Below are 17,454 nucleotides of genomic sequence, written 5' to 3' on the forward strand. Positions count from 1 at the left end.
AGATATTTTCACAATGCTTTGTACACACATACAAAAACTCAAAAAGTTTTTTTAGGCATTCACAAATGTTCGATATGTGCCCCTTTAGTGATTCGGCAGACATCAAGCCGATAATCAAGTTCCTCCCACGCTCGGCGCAGCATGTCCCCATCAATGAGTTCGAAAGCATCGTTGATTCGAGATCGCAGTTCTGGCACGTTTCTTGGTAGGGGATGTTTAAACACTGAATCTTTCAAATAACCCCACAGAAAGAAATCGCATGGGGTTAAGTCGGGAGAGCGTGGAGGCCATGACATGAATTGCTGATCATGATCTCCACCACGACCGATCCATCGATTTTCCATCCTGTTGAAAGATGAAGTCGGCGCTGTCGGTCTCCAGTTGTGGCATGAGCCAATTTTCCAGCATGTCCAGATACACGTGTCCTGTAACGTTTTTTTCGCAGAAGAAAAAGGGGCCGTAAACTTTAAACCGTGAGATTGCACAAAACACGTTAACTTTTGGTGAATTGCGAATTTTCTGCACGAATGCGTGAGGATTCTCTACCGCCCAGATTCGCACATTGTGTCTGTTCACTTCACCATTAAGAAAAAATGTTGCTTCATCACTGAAAACAAGTTTCGCACTGAACGCATTCTCTTCCACGAACTGTTGCAACAGCGCCGAAAATTCAAAGCGTTTGACTTTGTCATCGGGTGTCAGGGCTTGTAGCAATTGTAAACGGTAAGGCTTCTGCTTTAGCCTTTTCCGTAAGATTTTCCAAACCGTCGGCTGTGGTACGTTTAGCTCCCTGCTTGCTTTATTCGTCGACTTTCGCGGGCTACGCGTGAAACTTGCCCGCACGCGTTCAACCGTTTCTTCGCTCACTGCAGGCCGACCCGTTGATTTCCCCTTACAGAGGCATCCAGAAGCTATAAACTGCGCATACCATCGCCGAATGGAGTTAGCAGCTGGTGGATCTTTGTTGAACTTCGTCCTGAAGTGTCGTTGCACTGTTATGACTGACTGATGTGAGTGCATTTCAAGCACGACATACGCTTTCTCGGCTCCTGTCGCCATTTTGTCTCACTGCGTTCTCGAGCGCTCTGGCGGCAGAAACCTGAAGTGCGGCTTCAGCCGAACAAAACTTTATGAGTTTTTTACGTATCTGTAGTGTGTCGTGACCATATGTCAATGAATGGAGCTACAGTGAATTTATGAAATCGCTTCAATCATTTGTAATAGCCCTGTATAGAGAAGGACAACGGTGCTATCGCGCTTCCCTGGGGCACTCCTGACCGTACCCTTGTCGCGCTCGAGGCTGCTTCCTGGGTACAAAATTTCTTAGCGATGTGCTGTGCCTCCGATAAATTAATGACTTATTGCTCTAACAGTCCTCGGATGTACTGCCGGTCGATAGTGTCCAAAGGCCACAATATTTCGGCCATCAGACATTTAGCCATCGTCAGGTGCGCTGACGAACTGAGGTCTTGAAGGCGGACGGCCGTCTTAAATCCCCTCCCCTTCGAGGCGTTCTCACCACGGTCCGCAACCGCGCGTCAGCGGTCGGTGAGATTCTGGCGTCGGCGTCTGTGGTGTCGTCGGTGCAATTACCTCGTCCGCCCTAGTCACCCGTTCGTCTCCTTTGCTGAGCGCTTTTTTAATTAGACTCGGTGCTGGTTCCCATGCCCTGCGGAAGTTGTAGCCGCAATGTCGGTTGGTGAGTCCGTCCCTGGTACGAATTTTGATAGCCTCTCTAACGACGCTGTCCCAATATTTAGAGGTCTGTGCCAAGACCCAGGTACGTTGGTAGTCCATTTCGTGATTTTCGGACAAACAGTCCTCTGCAACCGCCGACTTGTTGGGGTACCCAAGTCGAGTGTGCCTCTGATGTTCTCGGCAACGATCTTCAACGGTGTGCACTGACTGTCCAGTATAAGTCTCCCCATACTGACACGGAATCTGGTATATGCCGGGCTTCCGCAAACCGAGATCGTCTTTGACTCTTCCCAATTGTGACTTATTGTTCCCTGGATTGACGGGAAAAGCAGACCCGTGTTAATTCTCTCTACCGTTACACACATAAAATAAGTCGAAATAAGGGTCACCATACTCACTTTCTGCGCCGAGATAGGGTTAAAATTGTCAGTACTCCGACGTCAGTAACTACACGCCAGCGGATATGCAGCTACTCTCAGAAACATTCCGATATGGCATCACTGCACTGGAATATGTACCCTGGTAACTGATTTATTTTTTTGGTGTCAGTTAAACCTAGGGAATACAACTACATTAATGAAACCCATATCCCTGCAATCCAGACGTTCCAAATGTGGTATAGGGGCTCTGCCTATCCTGCAAGTTCACACTCGCATATCCGTACTGCTGATGTGATCTTTCGTCTGACGCCTGGTTGATGCATCTCACCATGTTAGTCCATCCTGTGCCAGCCTCTTCGTTTCTGCTTAACTACTGCAACTCACATTAGTTTGAACCCGCTTACTCCATTCTCAACCTCCTGGCCACCCTCTTACATTGACACGGTGAAATGTGTATTAACATATTAACATTCCGACATTGGATAGGTCCAGGGAAAGGAAGAGCGTTTTCGGCCCTACAGCTACGAATGCATTGTGCTAACGGTATTGTGATACGAGAAACAAATGCTACGTAGTATGGCTTATGAAATCTTTGGGTACAACGTACAATTCCGAGTGCTACATATTGACAACAGTCAGCACAACAGCGGAAGGAAGATTTTATAGATCTAGGTACTGCCTCCATTGGCACAACCCTACTTGCCTTATTGCTGAAAGACAGTTAATTCTCATATGCGGTGAGGAATATGGAAGGAGTCTATGAAGTGTGACGTATACCACTGCTAGCTTCATCTCTTCGTTCGCATATCACGTCACCATCGAGCGTGTTTGCAAGATGGTTAATGGGCACCTTCACCTGAGGCTACAGCGTTAACTGCCGTTGAACATATGTCGATTTGAGTTCAGAATTATGCAGCAGTGGCTGACAAGCAAATGCATTAGACGTTAGACTCTGCCCTGCTCACTTACTTTAGTCCTCGATAAGGTGTAATTAGGATATCTGCTAGAGTTATTAGCTGAGTGAACTTTAGCAGCTTGCCTCGTTTCTAATACCACTGTACAATATTTTTAGCTACAGTTGATTTCGAAAATTAATATAGTGAATCCATGAAGTAAGGTCTGTTGGTTTCTGTGAAACAACAGACAATCCTCAGTTAAAAAAAAATCGTTAATTACGGGTCACGTGTTCAAGGATATACATTAACTGCATCAAAGTTATAAAATGCAGGAAAACACCAGATTTATGCGTTCGGCAACATGTCAACAGAGCCTAATGGTTACATTGGTACTTTCCTCCATTCTATGGTTTTGTTGCAGTAAATTGACATTTTTTAACTCATGTGCTGCAATTTGTCTTGTTTTATACATCAAGATGCGCTGTTGTGTGACCGAAGCTGACAATTTTAGTAGAGTGACGCATAGCTACTCTGCCTAGTCATAATTTTCAAAAATAATTAAGGAGTTATAAAAATCGCCTCATGAAAGTAATGTACATTTTAACAACAATATATTGAGCAATATAAGAATCCAAAGAGAAGGTCATCCTACATCACTTAAGAACAGGGTAAGGTGGTACGATGTCTGTCATTTCAGACGGATTTTGTTCTAACTGGAAGCATGTTGAGGAAATGACTAATTTACATTATGGCACTTGTACTTTGGTGTTTAGCGAATATGTAATTTAAATATTACACCATTACAGGTGTTGCTTTGAACACAAGGAAAGATTACATAATTGAGTAAAATTGTTCGAAAATGTACTACACTAGGCAACTTGTATTAATTTATTGGTACAATTCTAATCATTGCCATCTTACACATAAAAAGCACTTTCTCCCTCGGGCACCGACGCAAACTACGTAGTACCAAACATTATATTTTTGGCAGCGAATCCAGTCACCATTTGCCTATGATTCCGCACCATAATAATGCAAGAAACAAAACCCACAATAATTCTCGTTGTTTTATGTCGATTTTAAGCTTTTAATGCCTCTTTCATCGTTACTCATGGACCTACATTTATGTTTATTGTTCTTGTTGCATTTATTTGTTTGTTTCTTTGTTTCCTGTTGAAAAAGATTTGTCTTGCTGCCGAGGTTTCCCAGGTTTTCATCTGAACTGAGTCGAACTGATATCTGTTTTTCCTCTTCCGAGACGATACTTTTTTCTTTGGAGTTGGCAAAGTGTTCTTGACAACATTGTGCTGAGAAACGGTACTGGATGCAGTTGTTAATGCAGTTTTGCTCCAGGCATCTTTGTTTTGTAATTACTTCATTGGGGTTACGATGAATCCATTCAGTTGCATTTTGTGACATTGAGGCTTGAAGAAAGTTCCGTCTAATGGCTGTAGTACAGGTTTACTGTGTGAAGACAATCCTAAATGTTCCACCACATTTTCCCGACAATACACTACAGCATCGGAGCTGGTATGGCTGCAATGGTTGTGAATAATAAGAACTGTAATACTACCCACAGTTTTGTATTTCTGAAGTGTCGAAGACACATCATAAACAGTTCTTCATTAATGTACCTGATTTCCTCACCTCTGTAATGGAACCATGAGCTAAGCCGTGTCGAAATTCAGGGCGTTTCCTCACTCCTGTGAAAATAACTATTGCTGGGAAATACAAATAGATGTGTCCATACATGCAACAGTCACATTTTGTCCCCTTTCCACGGCTCTCAGTGAAACAACTTGTTCCTTACCTACCCAAGTAACTATTTTTGGAAGTCTGTTGTCAAGAGAAAAGACGGAGTCATCCATATTATAAATACAATCTGGTTTATGAAACAGATCATATTCGTTGAAGATTTCTTCCAAATTCTTAAAATATTTACTTACTTCCGTTTTATTTAAGTCTTCTGCTCTGGCTCGTGAAAGACCCTCAGATTTTCGCAGGATACGGTTAGCGTATCTCTTAATAAATGCTCTAAACCAATAGATTCCAGAAACCTTATTTTATAAGTTCCATGGATGCTTAAAATTATTTTCCTAAGGCAGCTAAAATGCCACTCCTCTTAACTGGAGCAACGACAGGCCCAATCCTCTTTATTCTAGAAATAAAGCTCTCGGGACAAAAGCATCTTACATTTGAGATTTGAGACCATTGAATGACCAGTATTCTATAGTTGGAGGTATCTGGCTTTCATTATCATTTTAATTTGTAGTGTGTTATACAGAGTGCTGAAAGGAATGTCATATAACTAGGATGCAGCTCGAAGGCTCAAACATCCATCCATGACAGTCTTTAATGACTCATTGATGCGGCTCGACTCTGTTTATTGTAGATTTACTGGTCGTTTTTTGGGGCGCCTAAGGCAAGAAGAATAAGGGCTTGCTTTAGAAACTCACGAGAGAAAATATATTGAAATATACAGAACTTATTTATCGTAATTGTGTATAACTTGGCTCCATTAACCAGTCTTGATAGACTAAGCAAAATAACTGCGTTGATCGGAATTGTACTAAGATATCGAAATTGTACCTTTTTCTCATCGAAAATGTACTATTGGCAGGACTGAAATCACGAGTAGATAGCACTGAACTTGCCAGGAGATGGTAGCACATATCAGACAATGTTTCTCTATAGACACCTCAGAACACGTTGGAGCGGAAAACAAGTCTCTAACCTCACCAATATAGAATCTACAGGCACATCGAAACTAGTCAGTTTATAAAAGCACATAAAACCAAGTAACTGCACTTACCTGTCAACAAGAAGAAATTTATATTTCTGTATCTCAAACTGGTATATTCAGAAAAAGACAGCAGGAGCTTCTAACAACCCTACCACAACAAAGGTCAAAAATTAATTGTGATTGTGGTGTTGCTCACGCTGCTAAATACTGCATTTTCGGGCCACAAAAAAGTTATATTATGTGGCAGGTGTCATTAGAGTACAGTTAATAAAGTAATTTCATGAAAGAGTGGATAAACTAGGCACTCATCTTTTCGTGTTTCCCACGCTTGTCTCGTTGTGAACTCATGGCTCAATCGTCGAAAAATCTAGGTAGTGATGATTCCAAGCTCGGATGCAAAGAGGCCTAGGTGTTATTCTGCGATATTCAAAATTTTTAAGATGTGTTTCACAAACCATTCTTGATGATTAAACTTTTGCAAGTTAAGACAATGGTGATGTAAAAAAGTAATCAGCACTCCGAATTTAAGTTACACTTCTTTTTTATTACTTTTGTTGCAATATCACTTCACAAAATAAAACATACTTGAAAATATCTTCCTCACTGTTAAAGTTGACATTTTATAAACTGACTACAATTTGCATCTTTCCAACATGACGTCCAAGACTTGACTCTCTAACAACCGCTTACGCCCGAAAAAATCAGAGTTACAAATACGTCAAAGATCATAGTGAAAAAAAGGAATACACATAAGAATAATATCATAGCAATATAAACATATCAATGTATCAGAGTACCTCTACATTAATGAAATCAAATCTGAATGTTGTCTCAGAAATATGTTAACTACTTTGCGGAAACACAGTAGAATATTGCTGGTATCGAAAGGTTGAGGTGAGGTGCCGTAATGGATACGTAATTCAAGTACCATTACAAGCTGCAGAAAACTTACCCACTGGAAAGCCATACAAAGGCAAGTTCCACCAACACTACGAAACTGAAAAATGCTGGGAAGCTTTACGTTGATCGGAAGTGGACCTATATCGAAATTGTACCGCATTACCCCATGTAGAAGGCGATGTTGTGATTAGAAGTGAGATACCAAAGTTTGCGTTTGTTGTTGCAGGAGGCGGAGCGTGCGGAGGTGGAGCGGCAGTGGCAGCAGGGCCTCCTGGAGGAGGAGGCGTACCTGCGGAAGGTGCAGGAGCTGCTGGCGCTGGGCACCTCCGAGGCCGACTACCCGAACCACCCCTTCCTGTCCGTCATAGAGGGGCAGGCGCTGGCGCAACCACCAGGCGCCGGAGACCAGGTCCCGCCCTAGCTCACCACTCCTCACCACCTCCTCCTTATCTGTGTGTGGCAGGGGTATACTACGAGCTCCTCGATTTTATTCATGCTCGTAGGATTTGAAACTCTGAGACCGGACGTCAGGTTCCTAAAGCAGCACAGCGCAATCGTTAATCTAAAAAAAAAAGAAGTGCCATTGAGTGCCGTTTCCAAGTTAACATAATCGCCAATAGCTTTTCTAAAAACGTTGTATCATTAAGTTCACATAATCGCTGGTAGCTGAGTATGTAGTGTCAGTGCCTTGTAATCCTAATGTGGTTCTTTTTATTTATTTTTTATTTATTTATTTACACGTCAAGTTCCGTAGGACCAAACCGAGTAGCAAATCTCCAAGGTCATGGGACGTGTCAGTACATGAAATTACAACATAAAAGTAATAACAGACAATAATAAATGTTCATGAACCTGAAAAAAGTCAGTCCGTAAATTTAAGTAAACGCTATCAGCAATACAATAAGAATCAGCTCAACTTTTCAAGAAATTCCTCGACAGGATAGAAGGAGTGAGCCATGAGGAAACTCTTCAGTTTCGGTTTGAAAGCGCGTGGATTACTGCTAAGATTTCTGAATTCGAGTGGCAGCTTATTGAAAATGGATGCACCAGTATACTGCACACCTTTTTGCACAAGAGTTAAGGAAGTCCGATCCAAATGCAGGTTTGATTTCTGTCGAGTATTAACTGAGTGAAAGCTGCTTATTCTTGGGAATAAACTTCTAATCCCGTAAATAGTGACATATCTTGCTTTCATTTCAGTTCCATGTTTAACAAAAATTAAAATCTTAGGTAACAAATACTGATTCAGAAACTTTTAATCAAAAATAACTTTCTTATTATTATTAGTTACTTTTCATACAAAAAATTTAAATTTTATAGACATGAAAATGCTACACTGTTAATCTGAAAGAAATATATACATCAGGTAGGTGAACACCAACCAATTCGGGTGCGTAGACTGTGTCACTTGCACAGGTTTTGAAGAATTACTTCTGCTGCCTGGAGTCGGAGGCCTTTTGAGTTCTTATGGTGATATTTCCATAGAAGCTTTCATCGTCTCACAAATATTTGTTTAAAAGACAAATACCAATTTCCATAGATTCAGATTTAAAAATGTTTTCATCATCTCTTTCACTCTCTTTGGAGTTCAGTTCCAGAAACAATAAAACTAGTTTTTTTTTTTTTTACTTTTAAAGAAGAAGTAAAATACAGATTTTCATAGATGTCACCTTGAAAGTGCTGTTGAACTCTTTAGTAATGGTTTATTATTTAAAGAAAACTTTCATCCCCCATTTCACTACCATAGGCACTACATTTTCAATAATGCTGGAACTCGCATTTCTTTATTTCTGATTCGAAATTGCCTTAATAGCGACACATTTACAAAATAGTTTTCCTCCCCTACTTCACCACTTAGTGGTGGAATTTCTAAAAATCCATTCTTAAACGATGCCTACAGGTTAAGGTCAACATTCACTCCGATTTTTATGTTTCTGTCTTTAACAGCTTGGCCTGGGTTATATTGAGTCATTCAGTCAGTTAATCAATCAGAGCATTTCCTTTCATATGTAGAGGTAATAGTGCTCAGTCTCTAGAAATATAAATGCATTTCAGTTTATATTGCATGTTTAGCATTTTTGCACAAAATTTTCATTTATTGTGGATGCTTTCATGTTTGTGAAATCAGTAATTCAAAATAAAAAATGTAGTTGATGTTGTTGTGGTCTTCTGTCCAGAGACTGGTTTGATGCAACTCTCCATGCTACTCTATCCTGTGCAAGCCTCTTCATCTCCCACTACCTACTGCAACCTACATCCTACTGAATCAGCTTAGTGGATTCATCTGTTGGTATCCCGCTACGATTTTTACCCTCCACGCTGCCCTCCAATACTAAATTGTTGACCTCTTGATGCCTCAGGACATGTCCTAGCAACCGATCCCTTCTTCTAGTGCCACAAACTCCTCTTCTCCCCAATTCTATTCAATACCTCCTCATTAGTTATGTGATCTACCCATCTAATCTTCAGCATTCTTCTGTAGCACCACATTTCGAAAGATTCTATTCTCTTCTTGTCCAAACTATTTATCGTCCTCGTTTCACTTCCATACAAGGCTACACTCCATACAAATACCTTCAGAAACGACTTCCTGACACTTAAATCTATACTCGATGTTAACAAATTTCTCCTCTTCAGAAACGCTTTCCTTGCCATTGCCAGTCTACATTTTATATCCTCTCTACTTCGACCGTCATCAGTTGTTTTCCTCCCCAAATAGCAAAACTCCTTTACTACTTTATGCGCCTCATTTCCTAATCTAATTCCCACAGCATCACCCGATTTAATTCGACTACGTTCCATTATCCAAGTTTTGCTTTTGTTGATGTTCATCATATATCCTCCTTTCAAGACACTGTCCATTCCGTTCAGCTGCTCTTCCAGATCCTTTACTGTCTCTGACAGAATTACAGTGTCATCGGCGAAACTCAAAGCTTTTATTTCTTATCCATGGCTTTTAATTCCTACTCCGAATTTTTCTTTTGGTTCCTTTACTGCTTGCTCAATATACAGATTAAATAACATCGGGGATAGGCTACAACCCTGTCTCACTCCCTTCCCAACCACTGCTTCCCTTTCATGCCACAGGACTCTTATAACTGCCATCTCGTTTCTGTACAAATTGTAAATAGCCTTTCGCTCCCTGTATTTTACCTCTGCCACCTTCAGAATTTGAAAGAGAATATTCCAGTCAACGTTGCAAAATCTTTCTCTAAGTCTACAAATGCCAGAAACGTAGGTTTGCCTTTCCCTAATCTATTTTCTAAGATAGGTCATAGGGTCAGTATTGCCTCACGTGTTCCAACATTTCTACGGAATCCAAACTAATCTTCTCCGACGTCGCCTTCTACCAGTTTTTCCATTCGTCTGTAAGGAATTCCTGTTAGTATTTTGCAGCCGTGGCTTATTAAACTGATAGTTCGGTAATTTTGACATCTGCAAAAACCTGCTTTCTTTGGGATTGAAATTATTATATTGTTTTTGAAGTCTGAGGGTATTTCGCCTATCTCATACATCTTGCTCACCGGATGGTAGAGTTTTGTTAGGCCTGGCTCTTCCAGGTCTGTCAGTAGTTCTAATGGAATGTTGTCTACTCCTGGGGCCTTATTTCGTCTTTGGTCTTTCAGTGCTCTGTCAAACTCTTCACGCAGTATCATATCTCCTATTTCGTCTTCATCGACTTTCTCTTCCATTTCTATAATATTGACCTCAAGAACATCGCCCTTGTATAGACCCTCTACATACACCTTCCACCTTTCTGCTTTCCCTTCTTTGCTTAGAACTGGGTTTCCATTTGAGCTCTTGATATTCATGCAAGTGGTTCTCTTTTCTCCAAAGGTCTTTTTAATTTTCCTGTAGGCAGTATTTATCTTACCCCTAGTGATATGCACCTCTACATCCTTACATTTGTCCTCTAGCCATCCCTGCTTAGCCATTCTGCATTTCCAGTCGATCTTATTTTTGAGACTTTTGTATTCCTTTTTGACTGCTTCATTTACTGCAATTTTATATTTTCTCCTTTCATCAATTAAATTCAATATCTCTTCTGTTACCCAAGGATTTCTATTAGCCCTCGTCTTTTACCTACTTGATCCTCTGCTAACTTCACTATTTCGTCTCTCAAAGCTACCCATTCTTCTTCTACTGTATTTCTTTCCACCATTCTTGTCAATCGTTCCCTAATGCTCTCTCTGAAGCTCTCTACAACCTCTGCTTCTTTCAGTTTATCCAGGTCCCATCTCCTTAAATTCCCAACTTTTTGCATTTTCTTCAGTTTTAGCCTACAGTTCATAACGAATAGATTGTGGTCAGAGTCGACATCTGCCCCAGGAAATGTCTTACAATTTAAAACCTGGTTCCTGAATCTCTGTCTTACCAGTATATAATCTGTCTGCGACCTTCCAGTATCTCCAGGCTTGTTCCATATATACACCCTTCTTTTACGATTCTTGAAACTAGTGTTAGCTATGAGTAAGTTATGATCTGTGAAAAATTCTACCAGGCGGCTTCCTCTTTCATTCCTTACTCCGATTCCATATTCACCTACTACGTTTCCTTCTCTTCCTGTTCCTACTATCGAGTTCCAGTCACCCATGACTACTAACTTTTCGTCTCCCTTCACTATCTGAATTATTTCTTTTATCTTATCACACATTTCATCACTCTCTTCGTCATCTGCGGAGCTAGTTGGCATATAAACTTGTACTACTGTGATAGGCGTGGGCTTTGTATCTATTTTGGCCACAATAACGCGTTCACTATGCTATTTGTGATAGCTTACCTACATTCCTATTTTACTATTCATTATTGAACCTACTCCTGCATTTCCCCTATTTGATTTTGTATTTATAACCCTGTATTCACCTGACCAGTAGTCTTGTTCCTCCTGCCACCGAACTTCACTAATTCCCACTATATCTAACTTTAAGCTACCCATTCCCCTTTTTAAATTTTCTAACCTACCTGCCCGATTGAGGGATCTGACATTCCAATCTCCGATCCGTAGAACGCCAGTTTTATTTCTCCTGATAACATCGTCATCCTGAGTAGTCCCCGACCGGAGATCTGAATGGGGGACTATTTTAGCTCCGGAATAGTTTACCCAAGAGGACGCCATCATCATTTAACCATACAGTAAAGCTGCGTGCTCTAGGGAAAAATTACGGCTGTAGTTTCCCCCTGCTTTCAGCTATTCGCAGTACCAGCACAGCAAGTCCGTTTTGGTTAGTGTTACAAGGCCAGATCAGTCAATCATCCAGACTGTTGCCCCTACAACTACTGAAAAGGCTGCTGCCCCTCTTCAGGAGCAACACGTTTGTCTGGCCTCTCAACAGATACCCCTCCGTTGTGGTTGCACTTTCAGTACGGTTATCTGTATCACTGAGGCACGCAAGCCTCCCCACCAACGGCAAGGTCCATGGTTTTATTAAAATGATTATTCATTAGTTGTTGCCTAAGATTTTTGATTAGTAGTAAATGTAGAATATAAATGACACTAAAAATTATCAGTTTTTTCATGTTTGGGTCCACAGACTCAGCGCAATTTCTGAATAATTGAAACAATTTAAATGTCCACCATAGGCTGTCACATTCCTTATACAAGTGAAATTTATTGTATCGCCATATATTACATTACGACGCTGGTGGCCGTTTTCAGACGAAGCTGCGCTGGCAGAGCGATTGTCATATCGAAATATGTCTCACATTTTGCCGACGCAACTGCATTTCAAAATTGGCTGTAATGTAATGTAATACATGACGATACAATAAATTTCACTTGCATAACGAATGTGACAACCTACGATGGACATTTAAACTGGTTTCGACATTCAAAAAGTATAAACAACGGTGCATGTAGTGAGGTTCGAATCAATGCCCTCAGGAGTTTGGGGGGGGGGGGGGGGGAGGTTTGAAACGGTCATCTGGCTATCCAGATTTAGGTTTTCCGTGATTTCAGAAAATCGCTCCAGGCTAATGCCGGGCTGGTTGCTTTGAAAAGGGCTCCGTCGTTTTCCTTCCCGTTTCCTTCATAATACGAGCTTGTGTTCCATGTGTAATGATCGCGTTGTCGACGGGAATTTAGAATCTAAGCTTTCTTCCTTTCTTTTTCGAACCACTGACTTTACGATACGCTACCTACTTATTTACCTGTGATTATATTTATTTGCTATAAACATATTGGTGTTAGAAGGGGCGGAATATCTTCTAATTTTTGAAGAGGATTTTTATTTTTGAAATTGTGTCTTACTGCTTACAAATGCTGTAGTATCGGCGCGAGCACTGAGCTTTAAGTCCTGCAAGTGTGAAAAAAATCGATGAGGTCCGTCTCTTGACGTCCTGGTATAAGCTTTCGATGGACAGGGGGTACAGTGCTTTTTACCTTTCCCGACTACATGAAAAGTCGGCAGAATGATAATGGAAGTCCAAGTTTCTTAACTAGAAAAGTCACTTATTATTTCATGTAGTCCTCTGATTGCTAGCGTAACTTGATATAAGCTAATTCCCTATACCAACACAAGAAAAGAGTCTACGAAAAATGGGCTCTTAAGTCATACATTAAGAGTTATGAGCACTTGTTCAGTAGAAGAAATGTGTTTCACGTTAGCGAAGATGGACAAGTGCTTGTAATTCTTAAGTTTTCCACATTAGAGTCCGTGCCTACTGGACTTCCCTCTTGTTATGGTGTACCCTACCGCCGCCATATATAATACCACTTCTATTTTTCGCTTAGTCTTCTACTTTTCTGGCTTGCTTCTTGTACGTTGTGTATATCGCACTTCTTTCCCTGTACTTTATGCATACTATTCTGAGAATTTCAAATGTCTTACTATATTTTACGTTGTCGAACGCTTTTCCTAGGTCGACGACATATCACATGAGAATATGTCTCCGCTATCTAGTGTAACGTCAGAAATACCTCGTTGATACTTCCACCTTTAACTAATCCAAAGTGATCGACATCTGAAAGATCCTCAGTTTTCCTTTAAATTCTATTTTATTTTGCTCTTGTCAGTAACTTGGACGCATGATCAGTTATATTGATAGCAAGGTCACTCTCGCATTTGTGTGTCTTCTTTATGTTAGGAATTGTGTGGACGATATTCTTCCTTAACTCCAATTATATGCCTGAAGTCTCGATGGTTTTAAACGAAAAATTTGGGTAATCGTTTTGATTCAATTTTCCCAATTGAATTTAAAAGTACCGAAGGAATTTTATCTATTCATACTGTCTTTTTGCTCTCACGTCCTTCCAAATTTTCACTCATTCCTTCTTCTGTTATTACAGCATACAGTTCCTTCCTCCTGTAAATAACCACAGTGTTCTCTTTCTAATTTTCTGCTGTCTCCTCTCAGTTTAAAATTAGAATTTCCTTTGTACTCTTGATGTTAGCGCCCTTGCTTTTGATTTTGCTTTTTACTTTTCTATATGCTTAATATGTCATTCATTCGCAGGATCATTTCCTGTTACATTACTTCACGTTTTTCCTGGAACGTTTTCACAATAGGTATGTTCCGCATCCTATTGAAACCATCTCTAAACGACTTGTGTTTCTGTATCAATATAAAAAAACGAACATTTGTTGAAATTAAGGCCGCCTCTATGGCAGACAGATACCTTTTCGCTTTACCTATTCGTTAAGTCACATAAATTTTCTCACCATCTTTTCACTTAGTTCATTCTGCACCGATGTACTCTCAGGTTTGTGAATTTGAGAGATTGGGTGGGCAAGGTAGCAGTTTGCTGCGTAGCTCGAGTATTTTGTCCACGTTAGTTGTCAGTATGATGTAGAATCCTTCATTGCGCTACCTGGTCAATTTCTAGTTCACTTTGTGTGTAACTGGCATTTTCCCTTTTTTAAGCGTTTACCAGATCTCTTACTCAATTACTTGCTAGACGCACTTCAACTCTTCCATGACATGCGGACTGTCATATTCGATAACCTCATACTCATCTGCAGGTAATTCTGGCTGAAGAATTTCAAATACGGTACATGATACTGTGCATTCATTGCGATTCTACGTCCAAGAATTACCGAAAAATAGAGCTTTAAGACAAACTAAACTTAGGCACATGTTCTTTGTGAAACGACGTGCTCGATTTCGAGGATTTAGTGTGGTATGATGAATCGTGTGAGGTGGAGCATGCTCTTAGTTATCGAATCATTAACTTGGATTTACGTATAAATAGTTTTAACTTGAGTGTTGCCTACTGTAGTTGAATTTCAGCTTCCTCATCTTCTGTACAACTGCTGCACACAGCATCCATGTTAGTTGATGCCACGCAGTGTATACGAATCTTATCCACTCACTTTTTCGTCTGATGCATGATGTCTTTTTGCGTGCCTTACTAATTAATTCGCTCTTCCGGTGAGGCAGATTATATTGTCCTCACTTTCGGCATAATACACCTTCATTGCATATTCTGACTGCATCCTCAATAAATTTCTAACGTAAATAAAGTTCAAACAGTTGAGATTCCTTTATTTTAAAAATACCATCGGTGTCCCAGTATCAGCTTTGCACCGGATAAATATATTCTTTGTGGACATTTATCGAATGGGTGTATACCATTCAGTACTTAGATTGGCTCAATGTGGTGTAGCTAGGTCAGAATGTGGTTTCATAAACTTTTCCTCCACGCGCGATCTAGCATTCAAAGCAATGGTGAATTCTGTTAGCTTTAATTGTTTGGATTTATTTCTAAAGAGGCTTCTGATGTGCTGGCACTCCCTTCATACTGTAATAGTTTTCCGCCAGAATTTCATCTTGGACTTGATCTTCCTGTTTTAAGAAATTAACACGTATTTCCAAAGGCACCTTTAGAAAACGTGGTTAGATTTTTTTAAAAGTAAACTAACTGAAAAGTATCGGGCTTTGACTGAAATATGCCGAAATGATATGCTTGACAATGTTGTTAATTTAAAAAAAATCAATATACAATATGTCTTACTTGTTTTAGAATAGTGACATCGGCCTTAAAGCAGGTTTCTTTGCTCGTATTTTCGTAATTATGAAGTAATATGCTATGTTACGGTCTTCCTACGGTAATACTTTGTTTTTACTAAAGTATGGTCGTAGAGCTTTGGTACACAAAGATTTGAGTAGCAGAGCCAAAGGACATTAATATTCGAGAGACAGATTAAGACTGATTTTTGGTGTGTGGAAATAGGGTATTGCTGTACAAACTTATGATAAAATTTAATGTCAGAAATAGATACCATTATAAGTTGAAAAATCTAGAAAATATCTGTTTACTGCTTTATGCAGCTACAATGACCATGATCAACCAGTTACAGTATTTTAGGTATAGTACAGTTAATCCTTAGACAACTGTTAATGTGTGCTGCATAGTTCTGATAAAATTTAAATTCCAGTCAAACAGAGTTAATGAATCTTCCTACACTTTGTTCCGGTGACGACATTTCTTCACCTTTATTCTGTAAATCTGAATATTACCTCAACCAATGATATTGCTACTGTTGACAAAAATTTTCAGTGGTAAACACGTACTAAAATCAATAAATAAAGTTGTCCTACCATATACGGCTATGTAATGTACATAGCTTTTTCATTATCATTGTGTGACTAAAATGCATATTTTCATGTACATATTTACTTAAGCACTTGATAAGAAATTCGGCTTTTTTTATGTTCACACAGAAATATTTACTTAAGCACTTGATGAAAAATTCTGTTCCTCATATAACGTTTACACATAAATATTGAATTTAACAAACAGTGTTCATTATATTATCCTACTTACAGGAGTTTGCCTATTCCATTTCCTAATCGATATTACTAGAATAACTGTTGACGCCGTTTTTGAATGACAATACCAGATTAATGCTGAGATAACTGTCAGTTTAATTTAGGAAATAGGCTCATTTAAACTTTGTGCTATGTAAATACTCACCAGCTTAAGTACCAAAAACTGCCTTTTGATTTCTTATCTCATCTTACTGCACAGAACAGGAGTTATTCAGTGGTATGACAGAGTTCCTGAATAACTACCATCTTCAGATGCATCATGACAAGGAGGTGAAGCTGAAGTTCTTAATGTCACCGTAATTTTCCCTTCTGACACAGCCGTGAATTGGGGATGAATGATGTGTACCTGCAATCCAAATACTGTAGAAGTTAAGTCACACAGATCAGTCTTAAGGCCAGACAATGCATCAGAGGTAACATGTCTGCAATGAATTATAGAGAAAATCAGTTAATTGGTAAAGTGCGCTATCTCATGAAATTATATTCGTGAATGAATTCCTGAATAGTACTTTGGTCAGTGTCCAAGTCAGCCACTCACGATAACCTTATTCAGCAAATAACTTTCTGCCTAATTTATCGACACTTGCTTTTTAGTGGTAATTTGTCTGGAGCCAACAAGCGTCTCAGACTGAGTGTCCTCTATTAAGCACACCGTGCAACAAGTCAGTCATCCTGTGGCGACATCGCACAAATGTCTTGTATGACCACATATAGCCTTGATAAGGGGCTAAGTTCAGCGAAGAAAATAATTCACGAGTTTCTTCCATTCTACGATATTGAGGTGAAGTCATGATGCATTGCTGGATCCCAAAGAACCACCAAATTACGATGACAGTGATTGATATGTTGGACCTGTTGTTTCAAATAGGCAGTGATATTTCCTACGGGATTAGGATCGGGCGTTGTAGTGGATCATCTGAGCTGCGATAGGTGATTGAGTGTCCGTTAAACCAGGAAGATAAGCGTGCAGATCTGTGAAAGAATACTGTTAATGTTCAATAACTATCTCGTGATACGTTGAATTTAATAAAAGAGTTCTACTAGTAAGGGTTTTAGCAAAATGCTTGAT

At 39.8% G+C, this 17,454-nt stretch overlaps 1 protein-coding gene across 1 annotated transcript in view; it reads left to right on the top strand.

The window, feature by feature from the left end:
* Window positions 1–7,038, top strand: part of LOC126088452 (cilia- and flagella-associated protein 53-like) — a 212,027-nt gene extending 204,989 nt beyond the window's left edge. Inside the window, exon 9 of the mRNA XM_049906594.1 lies at window positions 6,844–7,038. Within this exon, the coding sequence (XP_049762551.1) occupies window positions 6,844–7,038 (195 nt within the window). The remainder of the gene's footprint in view (window positions 1–6,843) is intronic.
* The last annotated feature ends 10,416 nt before the right edge of the window (window positions 7,039–17,454 follow it).

Source organism: Schistocerca cancellata, chromosome 6 (assembly GCF_023864275.1).
Source record: "Schistocerca cancellata isolate TAMUIC-IGC-003103 chromosome 6, iqSchCanc2.1, whole genome shotgun sequence".
In the NCBI taxonomy this organism is placed as follows: domain Eukaryota; kingdom Metazoa; phylum Arthropoda; class Insecta; order Orthoptera; family Acrididae; genus Schistocerca; species Schistocerca cancellata.